Below are 15,063 nucleotides of genomic sequence, written 5' to 3'. Positions count from 1 at the left end.
AAATATTCTCATAATCACATTTATACACCTTCCAACCTGGTTATTATACAACTGGCAACACTCTGTTTTCGAATGACAAGTATTTTGAATTCATCACCAGTCTTCTTCTATATGTCAGCGGTGATTTAGTGGACACCTCTTTCATATTGCATTATCACATGAACTTTGGCGGTGGTTGATATCAAGCTGTTCAGCAATGAAACACATATCGAAAATCCATTAATCCATTGTTTAAGAAGGAACTGCAGATGCTGGAAAATCGAAGGTAGACAAAAATTCTGGAGAAACTCAGCGGGAGAGGCAGCATCTATGGAGCGAAGGAAATAGGCAACGTTTCGGGTCGAAACCCTTCTTCTGACCCGAAACGTTGCCTATTTCCTTCACTCCATAGATGATGCCTCACCCGTAGAGTTTCTCCATTAATCCATTGTCCACACATACATTATTCCTACAATTTCTTCATTCTAGCTCAACTGCAATTACTCTACAAAGCAATCCAACCGTTTAAATTTTTAATTTACTGAAAAATTGTAGAACTCCTTTTTCACTATTGATAAACTTTGCTTTAACTACAAAATAGAACATAGAACTGCACAGCACAGGAAAGGTCCTTTGGTCCACAATGTTTGTGCCGAACATGATGCTATGTTACACCTATCTCATCCCATACATGATCCATATACCTCTATTCCCTGCACTTCCATCTACCTGTCTTGGAGCCTCTTAAATGTCACTATCGTGTCTGCCCCACCACCACCACCGTTTCAGGCCCCCACTACTGTGTAAAAAAACCTGTCCCACATATATCCATGAAACTTTCCCTTCTCACCTAATAGCTATGCCCTTTAATGCTGGACATTTCCACCCTGAGAAAAAGGTTCTGACTGTTTAACTTATCTTTCCTTTCATAATTTTATATATTTCTGTCAAGTCTCCCCTGAACCTCTGACATTCGAGAGAAAACAATCCAAGCTCTCTCTGAAGCTGAAACCCTCTAATCCAGACAGCATTCTGGTAACATTCGTCTGCAACCCCTGCAAAGCCTCCACATCTTTCCTGTAATGGGGCGACTAGAACTGCACACAATATTGAAATGGCCAAAGAAAAGCCTGTAGCCATTAGAAAACCAAACTAAGAAGTTGCTCCGAATTTCAATGATTAAAAGATTTGCATTAAATTTGTATCTAATATGTTAGAATCATACATCTTTACATATTTCCACTATGAATTCCCAGCTACATATTTACAATGCAATATTTCTATGTAAATATTTCCATCAATGGAAATGCTGACAATTCCTGAGTTTCACAATTCCTCAGCCTCAGTGTAGCAAAGAAACTCCAAATCTCGTTTCTAAATTATCGGTGGCTTTGCCACTGGTGGCACAGTGGAGTTGTTGCCTCCGACTTCGGAGCCTCGTAGGCTCGGCTGCGGGCCCAGTGGACTCGGCCGCGGGCCCAGTGGACAACAACGTCGGGAGCTCCCTGGTCCCAGGTTGGTGACCAGTTCTCCGGAGCTCCCGCAACAACAGCTTCGTCTGTGGATTGGAGGATGGCAGCTTCGGCAGCTTCGACCGCCCCCGGGCTGCGGAATTTGAACCAGCCGTTCGCGGAGCTCGGATGCGGCCGCTGGACTTACTATCACCCGGCGGGGTCCCAACATCGGAAGCCTGGATCGCCTCAACGCAGAGGGAGAACAAGTAGGGAAGAGACAAGGACTTTAAGACTTTTGCCTTCCATCACAGTGAGGAGGTGCCTGGTAGACTCACTGTGGTGGATGTTAAACTGTGTTAAGTGTGTGTTTTGTTGTTTTATTCTATGTTATGACTGCAAGGTATACAATTTTGTTCAAACTGAAATGTCTGAATGACAATAAAGGATACTTTACTTTACTTCCAGCACCATAGACCCAGGTTCGATCCTGACTACCAGTGAAGTCTGTACGGAGTTTGAACATTCTCCCTATGACCTGCGTGGGTTTCCTCCCATACTCCAAAGACATACACATTTGTAGGTTGTGTAGGAAAGAACTGCAGATTCTGGTGTGTAAGTTAATTGGCTTGGTATAATTGTAAATTGTCCCTAATGCGTTGATTAAATAGCATTGGTGTGCGGGTATCGCTAATCAGCGCGGACAAGGTGGCCAAAGAGCCTGTATCCGTGCGGTATCTCTAAATTAAAATTACATTTTTTGTAACTTTATCTTCCTTGCTTTATACTACACCTCTGAACTTGCTTCAATTGAAGACACCAATTTGGAGGAAATGTTTGACTTTGGTTGTTAGTGCTAAATGCACGTGAAAGCATTGGCCACTGGTTCCACTCACCACCATATGTTCAATTCCAATGGAACCAAATATTCAGAGGTGATTATAACTGGGAACTTCGGACACGTTTGCATGAGAGGCCAACATTTCTCCCTCCTCCCTAGCTTTTACTCTCTCTGTACATTTTCACATCTTATTGGTTAGCCATGTATTGATGACTTAAAAATAATTCACCAGTTGCACTAAAATAGATGGTTAATTTCTAATTGGTTCATGTCAAAAACTTGCTGATTTACTAAAATAAACATCAAAAAGGTTTATCAAAATTCATGAAACCATTTTCAAAAACAAAATAAACTGATGAAATTGCCACCAATGCCACAATATCTCTTATTGAAAAAGGATATGCATGGCTTCTTTCCCCATGTTAAAATTGATAAATGCCTCAAACAAGGCTGAGAGAAGAAACCATATTTCCAATCCATTACCAATGGACATTACCTTTGACCATATTTCCATCTCCACATCTTTCATCAATTTGCAGTATTTGTTACTCACAAATGGTGCCCTTGCTTTTGACTGCTTAGTACTACACTGTCTAAAATTAGATGCATGGATAAAAATCTATGAAAAAAGACTTACAAGGTTTCTGTCCATCTGTAGGGTAACCAATTACTTTCTTGAACAGTGGTGATATCATTTTCACCTAATTCCCTTTTGGAAAAATAAATCATAAAATTAGTAAGTTATCACCAATATATTTATCAAAACCACAGTCGGATGCATATTTATGCTGGCAGTTAATTCCGATCTAAGGATGTATCGGTGTGGCCAAAACATTTATCAATAATAATTCCAAGCCACTGAGTGTGTTCTTCCGTTCCGGCGCTGGAGTTCCGATCATCCCGGCGAGAGGGCCTGTACATCAGGCCATCCGTAGCGGCGACTGCGGAGGGTTCAAAGGCCCTCTACCATGGGTGAACACAAAGAGGAAGATGACTGAACTTTGTTGCCTTCCCTCACAGTGGGAAACATTGATTCTGCTGTGCGGGATGTTCATGTTAAATTCTATTGTGTATTGTGTTATTTTTATTCGTATGGCTGTATGGTAACAAATCTCATTGTACCAATTGTTGCATGTGACAATAAACTTGAACTTGTTTTATTCATAATTTAGTTTGACACAAAAAAATTCAAAAAAATTCAAAAAAAGAATTGAACCAATTCAAAAAAATTCAAAAAAAGAATTGAACCAACAGTGACATGATAACTAGTGGAATGCATGTCCAGTATAATATAGTTTTCAATTCAACATATCAATGCTTGGCTTAGTAATAGGAAAGATAGTTATGGAGACGCAAAAGGATGCAAATGTTGGAATCTCAAATAACAAAACGAACTGCTGGAGGAATCAGGGGGTTGAGCATTATTTGTGGGCAAAACTAAAATGTCAACGTTTCGGTTCAAGACAACTGACAGAATCCTGATATAGGCTCTCAATCTGAGATGTCAACAATTCCTTTTCTCCACTCATACTGCTCGACGCACTGAGCCTCTCCTCTCCTACAGCTCGTTTGTTTGCAAAGATAGTTATATTAAGCCGAAAATTTCGAGCAGTTGTTGCTATCCAAAAAGATAGTACTGAGAAGAATATTCAAAGCATGAGTATTCATGTGTACCTCCTCTAACCTCTTCTATTGCATCCGGTGTTCCCGATGTAGCCTATTAAACATCTGGAGACCAAGCATAGATGTGGCAACTCCCAAGGCCTACTCGTTATCCAAGCTGCTAACTATTTTAACTCCACTTGCCATTCTCATACTGACCTTTGGGTCCTGGGCCTCCTCCATTGCCAGAGAGAAGCCACACACAAACTGGAGGAACAGCACCTCATATTCCACTTGGGTAGCTTAGACATCCTCTGTGCCCCATCTGGACTCGCACCTGCTGTATTTCTCTCCTCCCCCGACCATCCCACCTACAATTCTTCCTCTAGATTCACAATCCGTAACTCTTCAATCCTTTTATCTCATTGCCTTTCTCCTTTCATCTCTGGCCTTTGTCCTTTTATGTGCCTATTCAACAGTCCAGAAAATCTGCCTGTACAGCATTCCCAAAGTCAAGAGGGTGCCAGTTGATTGGAGTGTTACTGTAACACCAAATTGGTTTAAGGCAACGATTTTAAGGCTCCATGTGAAGTCAGATGATGCAAAAAGCACCAAACATGTGGCCATGTTTTAGTTGCTCGCCACTGATAAAAGTTGATATAATGAGGTAGTGTGCCCTGCTAATCTGATGCCATGTTCTGAACATTCCATCTCGCCACTCCATACACATCTACACACAGTACACATCTACACACAGCTAAACATAAATGTTAAATGCAATGAATGACAACACAGCAACCCTCCCCACAGTGCTTTTAAGGGAATCAGGAGGTAATTTCAAGTTATTAAATTAGTCACTGGATTAGCTCTTCTGACTAATAGTATATCATATCGAGACTGATCATTAGAGCCAGGATGTTTAGGCGCTAAACAACTCTGAAATAGGCAGGCAAAAAGGCATAATGAAATGACAAAAAAGGCACGAAAAAGGCAATTATTGACAACAAAAAAAGGCATAAAAAAGCATGTATTTCTACCACCAAAATATGGTTAAAAATGATAATATAAATGTATTCTACATTAAATGACCAAAGTTGCCTGGTTGCACATAATTACCAGCATTTTTTTCAAATTATCTGGTGTTAAACTATGCTGTCTGTCAGACAGAATATGCTTCAGTTGTGAAAAACTTCTTTCTACCTCAGCTGAGGTCACTGGTGCATACCCAAAACAAGCTACCGACTCTATATTCATGTTGCTATCTTGTGCATTACACCTACCTTTGAGAACTTTAGCTATGTTTTGTATTTCTTCAAGATCTTTGTTAGCTAAAAACACTCTCACATTTTCCTTGTATACCTACATCGCCAGGAATTTTACAGATATCGTCAGTTACTTTGTTGAAAACCCACAAGTTATTCACTAATGTTTCACCACTTTCTCAAGGGAAGTGATAGCTTGTGGAATGTTTGCAAAATTGGAAGCAATAAACACAAGATCACGGTAGGGCGACTTTTTCTGTATGATTTCACTGACGATCTTGACAGCGAATTCTCTTCTTCAAAACAGTTAACGATTTATTTTATCTTTTCAAAATTTGCAGCATAGTAGAGTATAGCAGAGAGCCATGTACCCCACCTAGTCAAAACGGGCTGAGGAGGTAGTTTTGGGTACCATTTCCTTGAACAACTGCGCACGTGACGGTGGTTTGAGGAAGATTTTCTTGACATTGGAAACTAGGCTATCGACATTTGGAAACAAGCTAAGTATGTGCTTGACAAATCTCTGAAGTCATTGTGCTATGCATGTCAAATGCAACATTTTGGGGAATAAAACTTTAAGAGCATGAGCAGCTTTTTTCATGTACGGAGCTGCATCAGTCACAAACAGAAGAACACTCTTGTGTTTTATACCTTCTGGCTAAAGTACAGCAAGTGAAGATGTAAACAACTGAGCAACAGTTGAGCTGTTTGACTTCTCCAATACTTCCAATGTCAACAAATGCTCCTTTGATGGTTGATCTGCCTCCAGTGTGCCAATGACCACATTGGCAACATATCTCCCCACAGCATCGGTTGTCTCATCTATTGAGATCCATATTTTGTTACATGCAACTTCATCTTTAATTTTTTTGCACAACAATGTTGAAGTTGCTGTCAACATAATTTTTCCGTAATGACTCGCTTGGTATATGTTCCTCTGTGTATTTCTCTAAAAAACCTCTGAGAGATTTGTTTTCCAATTTCCACAGTGGAATTCCAGCATCAATGAATGCCTTGCACAGATCACTCGAAAACTCAGATTTGCGACTGGAGCCAGCAGTAAATGCAGTGAGGAGACAAGCTTGGGTATTTCGCTTGGGTAGTCTATACCCCAGTGGTATCCACATTGACCTCTCTAATTTTAGATAGCCCTTGTCTTCTCCCTCCTCCCCCTCACCCTTCCCAGCTCTCCTTCTAGTCCTATTGTCTCCGTCTCTTCCTTTCTTCCCCCCCCCCCCCCACATCAGTCTGAAGAAATATCTCGACCCGAAACGTCGCCTATTCCTTCTCTCCATAGGTGCTGCCTCACCCGCTGAGTTTCTCCAGCAATTTTTGTCTACCTTCGATTTTCCCACCATCTGCAGTTCTTTCTTAAATAGATCTTGGAGGCTGAACTGTGGGCAATGGCACAAACAAATGAACGACCGACGGTGGCATCCCCGGTTTTGTCCCGGTGGTGGAAATCTCCTTGTAAGTTATACTATGTTAACATGTTAATAATGACATTAATTAATAATGTGTTAACATAGAAAACATAATTGTAATCAGGGTACAATTAGAGGAAATAGCACGACCTTTCAGCAAAACAGCAAAAAAAGGCTGATTTAGGCGCTCGATCGTGAAAAAGGCATTAACTTGGTGAAATCATCGAAAAAGGCATGAAAAGGCACATGGCATTAATGGCAAAATCCTGGCTCTACTGATCATGATGATCTTGCAATGCATTTAAAATATATAAAAGAATGCTTTTGACTGTGTCTGATGTACAAGTATTTTCTCTCGGAATTGTACATGATTTTGTGACTGAAAGTTGGCCAAACAAGTCAAGTTGTTATAAGAAGGATGACGTGCAAGAGGAAAAGCAAAAGCAAATGGAGAAGTGGAGAAGGAGCAAGAGCAAGGTAGACAGCTCCTTTCACACGTGGCTCCTCAAGATCAGCTTATTTATAAGTAACACAGTAATCGCTGCATGTGTAGGAAATAACTGCAATTGCTGGTTTAAACCGAAGATCGACACAAAAGGCTGTAGTAATTTAGCAGGTCCGACAGCATCTCAGGTCTGACTGTCTCGACCTTACTCAAATTCAATTGTATAAATTAAATAATGGTTACCTTTTGTTGCCTTTAACTTGATGTTTACACAAGGAGCTTGCTCAACAGCTAAAATACAGGGAGGGAAAGTCTACTAACCTTCAGTTGTAAAGAATGCAAGTTATTTTGCAGAAAGATATCAAGGGCATCCAGATAAAGTGATTCCTACTTCAGCCTTCTACAAATTTATTGCAGCAGTCTGGATTAGGTGATTAATAAACTATGAGTATCAAAGACACTCACAGAGAACAGGATTGTTGTCATCCCTGAAGACACTGATAATCTCCCATTTTAGCAATGATTTAACAATCCTGGTTAACTGTTGGAGAACGGGGTCATGGGCCCCTGTGATGCTCTAGAAAATATTTCCCCTGAAAATATGGTATCCTGAGCCACATGCCAGAGGTAAAAATGATGACTTTGGCTCGATCGACTGTATCCGTTGTTCCAGGTGTGGACTCTTGTATATCGGCGAGACCAAGCTCAGGCTCAGCGCTTGTTTCGCTGAACACCTCTGCTCAGTCCGCCCAACCTACCTGATCTCCCGGTTGCTCAACACTTTAACTCCCCTTCCCATTCCCACAATGACCTTTCCATCCTGGGTCTCCTCCATTGTCTGAGTAAGGCCCAGCGTAAATTGGAGGAACAGCACCTGATATTTCGCTTGGGTAGCTTACACCCCAGCCCAATGGACATTGAGTTCTCTAACATCAAGTAGCCCTTGCTTTCCCTCTCTCTCCATCCCCTCCGACTACATTTTATCTCTCTATCGCCCACTCCCCTGGCATCAGTCTGAAGGGTCTTGACCCGAGACGTCACCGACTCCTTCTCATCAGAGATGCTGCCTGTCCCGCTAAAGTTACTCCAGCATTTTATGTCTATCTTAGACTTTGGCTCGTTGATACCTCGACATGGTGGGTTCCACCATGTGCTAATGAAAGTAACCCGCCCCCCCCTTCCATATTCCACAATATTTGTTTTTGCAAAGTTGGATGTCTTAAAAGCAAAAAGGAAAATATACAAAAGATATATGGAGGCATTAGCAGCGGCACAATAGTGCGGCGGGTAGTACATTCTCTCTTTGTTCAAAGTACTCCAATTTTCTTGCAAAGTCGTGCTGGCTGGAAGGTTATATGGCGACTGTAAAGTACTTGTGTAGATGCGTGAAAAAGGGAATCTGAGTGGAGTTAAAAGGAATTAGAGATGAAAGTTCAGGATAACAACAACAATAGCATTTTTGACAAGAAGGATGTAACAAAGTCTTCAGCAGTGATACAGCGAACTTTCATTCGACATCAATAAAACCAAGGAACTAAACAATGACTTCAGAAAGGGCAATTTGAGAGACCACATGCCCGTTTTAATTGATGCGCCGGCAGTGGAGTGAGTTAGCAGCTTCAAATTCCTGGGTGTTATGATCTTAGATGACCTGTCCCGAGCCCAGTGTATAGATGGAATCATGAAGGAGGTGCGCCAGCACCTCTAGTTTCTTAGAAGTTTTAAAAGATTCACCATGTCACTGAACATTCCAACGAACATCTACAGATGTAGAAAGTATCCTGACTAGTTGCATCATGGCCTAGTACAGAAGTTCCAACGCACGAGGCTGCAAAGAATGCTGGACCCAGGCAGTCCATCACAGGCATAACCAACCCCAGCATCGAAAACATCTCCATTAGGTACTGCCTCAAGGAGGCGGCATCTATCATTCAGGATCTGTACCATCAAGGCCAGGCCCTATTTTGTTATACCTTTGGGCAAGAGATACAATGGCCTAAAGTCCCACACTACGAGGTTTAGAAACAGCTACTTTCCAACAGCCAACACGTTCCTGAATCGACCGGCACAATTTCAATCCTATCTCAGCAATGGAACAATAAGGACAACCTCTTATACGACCGTGGACTTGTTTTCTAATTGTGGTTTGTGCAAATGTCTTCTTTTTGCAGTTGTTTACTTTTTGATTTCCTGGGGAATTTGTATACTTTATGTTTTTGTGTGTTTGCGATGTGACTGAGATACTGCTGCAAGCAAAATTTTCATAGTACCAGTACTTCACTGTACTTATACATACAACAGGTAATAGGTAAACATTACATCAGGATGTACACTCAGCATGTAAGAAAGGCAATGTTATGGGGGTCATGGGGGATTTCTATATGCAGGTAGACTGAGAAAAACAGGTTGGTACTGGACCCCAAGAGGGAATTTTCAGAGTGCCCTGAGATGGTTTCTTAGAGCAGCTTATAGCAGAGCCGACCAGGGAAAAGGCAATTCTGCATTTGATAAGGGAACTCAAGGTAAAGGAACCACTAGGACTTGGCAACCACAATATGATAAGATTTTACCTGTAATTTGAGATGGAGAAATTGAAATCTGATGTATTGGTATTACAGCTGAGCAAAGGGGGCTACCGAGGCATGAGGGAGGAACTAGCCCAAAATTGACTGGAAAGGGACCCTAGCAGGAATGATGGTGAAACAGCAATGGCAGGAATTTCTGGGAATAATTCGGAAGCTGTAGGATCTTTTCATTCCAAAGAGGAAGACAAATTCTAGGGGAAGAACGAGGTGACCGTGGCTGACAAGGGAAGTCAAGGACAGCAAAAAAAGGCATATACCAAAAGAAAAGGCATATACCATTGCAAAGATTAATGGGAAGCCAGAGGATTGGGAAGCTTTAAAAAAAACAACAGAAACTAAAAAGGCAATATGGGAAGAAAAGATGAAACAAAGGTAAGCCAATAAATATAAAAAAGGATAGCAAGTGTTTCCTCAGATATATAAAGAGTAAGAAAGAGGCATGTGGAAGTTGGACCATTGGAAAATGATGCAGAAGTGATAATGAGGAATAAAGAAATGGCAGAGGAATTGAATAATTTTATTGCATCAGTCTTCACAGTGGAAGACACCAGCAACGTGCCTGAAATTCAAGAGAGTCAATGGGTGGAAGTTAATGAAGTGGCAATTACTATGGAGAAGATGCTTGGGAAACTGAAAGGTATAAGTCACCTGGACCATGGCACCCCAGGGTTCTGAAAGAGGTGGCATTAGAGATTGCGGGGGCATTAGTAGTGATATTTCAAGATTCACTAGTCAAGAAAGGTTCCAGACGGTTGGAAAAGTGTCAATATTATTCCGCTGTACAAGAAGGGAGCAAAGCAGAAGAGTGGAAACTATAGGCCAGTTAGCCTGACTTCAGAGGTTGGTAAGACTTCAAAGTCTATTGTAAAGGATGAGGTTATGGAGTAAGAAGTTTATGATAAAACAGGCCGAAATCAAAATAGTTTTGTGAAGGGGATATCTTGCTTGACAAATCTGCTGGAATTCTTTGAGAAAGTAAATAGCAGGATGATAGGTGGAGGAACAGGTAGTGTAGAGAAAGCAGGGACTGCATAAAGACTTGGACAGGTTGGGAGAGTGGGCAGAGAAGTGGCAGATGGAGTACAGTGTCACAAAGTGTGGAGTCATGCATTTTGGTAGTAGGAATAAAGGCGCATACTATGTTCTAAATGAGGAGAGAAATTGGAGGTGCAAAGGAACTTGGGAGTGCTGGTGCAGGATTCCCAAAAAGTTCATTTGCAAGTCGAATCGACGCCTTCCGGAGATGCTGCTGAGAAGCCAAGGCGGGAGCCTCTTGGCCAGAACCTCGCGAGTTGGAGATAGAGCCTCGCGGGTCGGAGCCCAGGCCTAGCGAGTCGGAGGTGTGGCGTCACAGAAAGCCTGCAGCTAGCGGTGCCTGGGTCGATGGAGCCCGTGGCTGGGGCCTGGGTCGGTGCCACGGAGGCATCTGGAGATGATGACAGATGCTTTAGAGAGTCGGTGTGGCAGTCGATGATGGCGCCGAACGACGGACAAGGACGGACATGTGGAAGTGAGGTTGTCGGGGCAGAGGGACAAAATAATGGAGGGCGTGAGGAGACCGCCATGAGGGAGGGGGAAAAGCAACAGGGACCCAGCATGGGGGGACAAAGGGGGAACCGGCGGGGGGGGGGGGATTTGTAAGTGCTCTTCATGGGCAACTATTTGCATACCATGGGAATGCGAGCAAAGAATTTCACCGTGACAAGCAAGTATTCAATTCAATTCAATAATTTGGAGTAAAAGAAGGCAAATGAAAACGGGGATGTAAAGCTGACGCTCTATAAGGTGCTGGTCAGGCGCATTGTGAGCAATTTTGGAGTATTGTTAGCAATTTAGAGCCCAATATCTGAGGAAGTATGTGGTGGCTCTGGAGAGGGTCCAGAGGAGGTTTACAAGAATGATCCCAGGAATGAGTGGTTTACCATATGATGAGCATTGGGCCTCCACTCGCTGGAGTTTAGAAGGATGAGGGCGGGGATCTCCTTGAAACTTACTGAATAGTGAATGGCCTGGATAGAGTGGTTGTGGAGAGGATGTTTCCACTAGTGTTTCCCCCTTCCACTTGGAGCAGAGGTAATAGCCTCAGAATTAAAGGACATTCCTTTAGGAAGGAGATGATGTGGAATTTCTTTAGTCATAGAGTGGTGAATCTGTGGAATTCAATAGACAACAGACAATAGCTGCAGTAGTAGGCCATATTGCCCCTCAAGCCAGCACTGCCATTCAATGTGATCATGGCTGATCATCCACAATCAGTACCCAGTTCTTGCCTTCTCCCCATATCCCCTGACTCCGCTATCTTCAAGAACACTCTCTTGAAAGTTTCCAGAGAACCGGCCTCCACCGCCCTCTGAGGCGGACAATTCCACAGACTCACAACTCTCTGTGTGAAAAAGTGTTTCCTCATCTCCGTTCTAAATGACTTACCCCTTATTCTTAAGGAGGAACAGATGGCTTACCACAGATGGCTGTAGAGGCCAAGTCAATGGATATTTTTAAGGTAGAGATAGGCAGATAGATCTTTCTCATCCTTCTCAATTCCAGTGAATATAAGCCGAGGCGATCCATTCTTTCATCATATGTCAGTCCTGCCATCACGGGAATTAATCTGGTGAACCTACGCTGAACTCCCTCAATAGCAAGAATGTCCTTCCTCAAATTAGGAACACAATACTTCAGGTGTGGTCTCACCAGGGCTCTGTACAACTGCAGTAGGACCTCCTGGCTCCTATACTCAAATCCTCTCGCTATGAAGGCCAAAATGCCATTTGCTTTCACTGCCTGCTGTATCTGAATGCTTACGTACAAAACCATGTTGATTATCCCTAATCAGCCCATGTCCATCTAAATGAATATATATACACAAAAAGCTGGAGTAACTCAGCAAGTCCAGCAGCATCACTGGAGAGAGGGAATGGGCAACGTTTCGGGTCGAGACCCTTCTTCAGACTGATGTCAGAGGAGAGGGAGATACATAAATAAGGACATATAAGGTGTGAAAATAGGATAAGAAGAATGGAGCTCAAGGAAAATGTGCTTTGTTGTTAGCTGGGAGAAGCTAACACCAAAGCAAACAGAGATACAATGTAGTCGGAGACAGTGAGACCGGTCAGAGAACTGGGAAGGGGGAGGGATGGAGGGAAAGCAAGGGTTAGAGAAGTCAATGTTCATACTGCTGGGGTGTTAGCTGCCCACACAAAGTATGAGGTGCTGTTCCTCCAATTTCCACTGGGCCTCACTCTGACAATGGAGGAGGCACAGGACAGAAAGGTCAGTGTGGAAATGGGAGGGGGAGTTAAAGTGTTGAGCAACCGGGAGATCAGATAGGTTTAGGCAGACACAGTAGAGGTGTTCAGCGAAATGATCGGCTTTATAGGAGTCCACACCTGGAACAGTGGATACAGTAGATGAGGTTGGAAGAGGTGCAAGTAAACCTCTGCCTCACTGTAAAGACTGTCAGTCCTTGGACAGAGTCAAGGGGGGGGGTGATATAGGAACAGGTGTTGCATCTCCTGTGGTTGCAGAGGAAAGTATCTGGGGAGGGGGTGGGAAGGGACGAGTTGACCAGGGAGTTGCGGAGGGAACCGTCTTTGTGGAAAGCAAAAAGGGGTGGAGATGGGAAGATATGCCTAGTGGTGGGATCGCGTTGGAGGTGGCAAAAATGTTGGAGGATTATGTGCTGTATGCGACGGCTGATGGGATGTGGGATGGAAGGTGAGGACTAGGGGGACTGTCCGTGTTACAATTGGGGGGAGGGGGAGCAAGAGCGGAGCAGCAGGATATCAAGGAAACCCTAGTGAAGGCCTCATTTATGATGGAAGAGGGGAAACCCAGTTTCCATAAAGAATGAGGACATCGATGTCCTGGATATATATCCTATCCCTCAGAATACTCTCTCGTAACATTCTGACCACAGATGCTAAGCTCACTGGCCTGCCAGTCTTTTCTCTGCAGCCCTTCTTGAACAGAGGTGTAACATTTGCCTCCCTCCCGTCTTTCAGCATCTCGCCTGTATTTAATGACGACTCGTAAATCTTAGTGAGGGCTCCTGCAATTTCCTCTCTTGCTTTCCAGTGTCCTCAGATACATCTGATCCGGCACATGAGATTTGTCTACCTTCCTATGCATGAGGACCCTCAGCACCTCTGCGACCGTAATACTGACTGCTCTCGAGACACTTCCAGTGACTACCCCAGGTTCCTCTACCCTCATGACTTTCTCCATGGTAAAAATAGAGAAATACTAATTGAGAACCTTCCCATGTCCTGTGGCTCCACACATTAGTTTTATTCCCGAGGGATCCCACTCTCTATCTCTGGTCATCCTTTTCGTGATTTGCTTATAAAATCTGTTGGGATTATCCTTAATGCTATCTGCCGGAGCTATCAACTGTTCCCTTTTTGCCCTTCTGATTTCATTTTTTAGCTAACTCCTTTGCTCCTGAAACTCCTACACGCGATCTCAGCTGCCTATACCTGTCCCATGACTGCTTCTTACTGTTGACCAAAGCCTCAATATCAAACAAGTAATAGATTTAGATCCAAACCCGATCCTTTTTGATGAAACAGCATTTATTTTCAATAATATTTCTTCTGCACGTGTTATTTAAATCTCTATCATTATTAAGCCTTATTCTGAACAATTGAATTTTGTTACTGATTATCTTAGATGGTGATTAAAAATTAGATGGTGATTAATAGAATGCTATTAAATTAAACATTGATTTCAGAAATCCAGGTCATTTTCAATCACAGCTCACTCCAATGGTAGAAGTAATAATAGTTTGATAGTGTCACCATTCCCTTTCTTATTTTGATACTTACAGAGTGTTGAAAATGTATGATGACCCTCTGATGAACGGTACATTATCCAGCTGATGCCACTTCCCAGCTCCAATGCAGGACAAAAGCCAAGATGTACAGGTGCACAAGACGGGGCAGGAGGCATTTTGTGACTCACTGTTCGTTGTATTACTCTGCATTAGACCAATATAAAAGTGTCCAAAAAGCAGTAGGAAGACAGCGACATGGCCTTCTGCCATATTTTATACCCAAATTTCTGACCCCACTCCTGGGCTACGTGACGCCCGATGCCCAGAAATTTGACGTCCAGAATGAAGGTGGAAGAACTGACAACACGATGCTTGGAAGCTGATCTTAAATGTTGGGTGTACCAGCTAGTGAGGAAAGGCTTGAGAGGTTGTGAGTGATGAGGACGCGCCCTGAACGTGCAGAGACACTCGAGGGAGGCGTTGAGGCCGAGGAGTTGCGAGGGTGGGCGGCCTTGAGCAGGCCCAGCAAACTCGGGCCCTCCTTCACGCCGCGGCCTGGCAGCAGCAGGCTCCCCGCCCCGCCGGCCCCGCTGCCATGTCCCTCCCCCAGTCACGCCGAGTGACCGCGTTACCAGCTGCCGGTTGCTAAGCAGATCGTTCCCTCCCATTGTGATGCCGCCCCCCCCAGCCACGTAGTTACACG

At 43.4% G+C, this 15,063-nt stretch overlaps 1 protein-coding gene across 2 annotated transcripts in view; it reads right to left on the bottom strand.

Moving 5' to 3' along the window:
- The window catches only part of LOC116982102 (leucine-rich repeat-containing protein 37A-like), a 120,812-nt gene extending 105,822 nt beyond the window's left edge, over window positions 1-14,990 (bottom strand). The window contains exons 1-2 of one of the 2 annotated variants that reach the window (XM_033035420.1): window positions 14,413-14,990; window positions 2,909-2,980 (exon numbers count right to left, since the gene is read on the bottom strand). In XM_033035420.1, the coding sequence (XP_032891311.1) occupies window positions 2,909-2,980; window positions 14,413-14,630 (290 nt within the window). In that variant the 5' untranslated portion in view covers window positions 14,631-14,990. The remainder of the gene's footprint in view (window positions 1-2,908; window positions 2,981-14,412) is intronic. The other variant, XM_033035418.1, reaches the window with a different exon arrangement.
- Between the last annotated feature and the right edge of the window lie 73 nt (window positions 14,991-15,063).

This window comes from Amblyraja radiata, chromosome 16 (assembly GCF_010909765.2).
Source record: "Amblyraja radiata isolate CabotCenter1 chromosome 16, sAmbRad1.1.pri, whole genome shotgun sequence".
Taxonomy (NCBI): Eukaryota; Metazoa; Chordata; class Chondrichthyes; order Rajiformes; family Rajidae; genus Amblyraja; species Amblyraja radiata.
The sequence above is the reverse complement of the archived record's forward strand: the minus strand, read 5'-3'. Positions and strand labels throughout refer to the sequence as shown.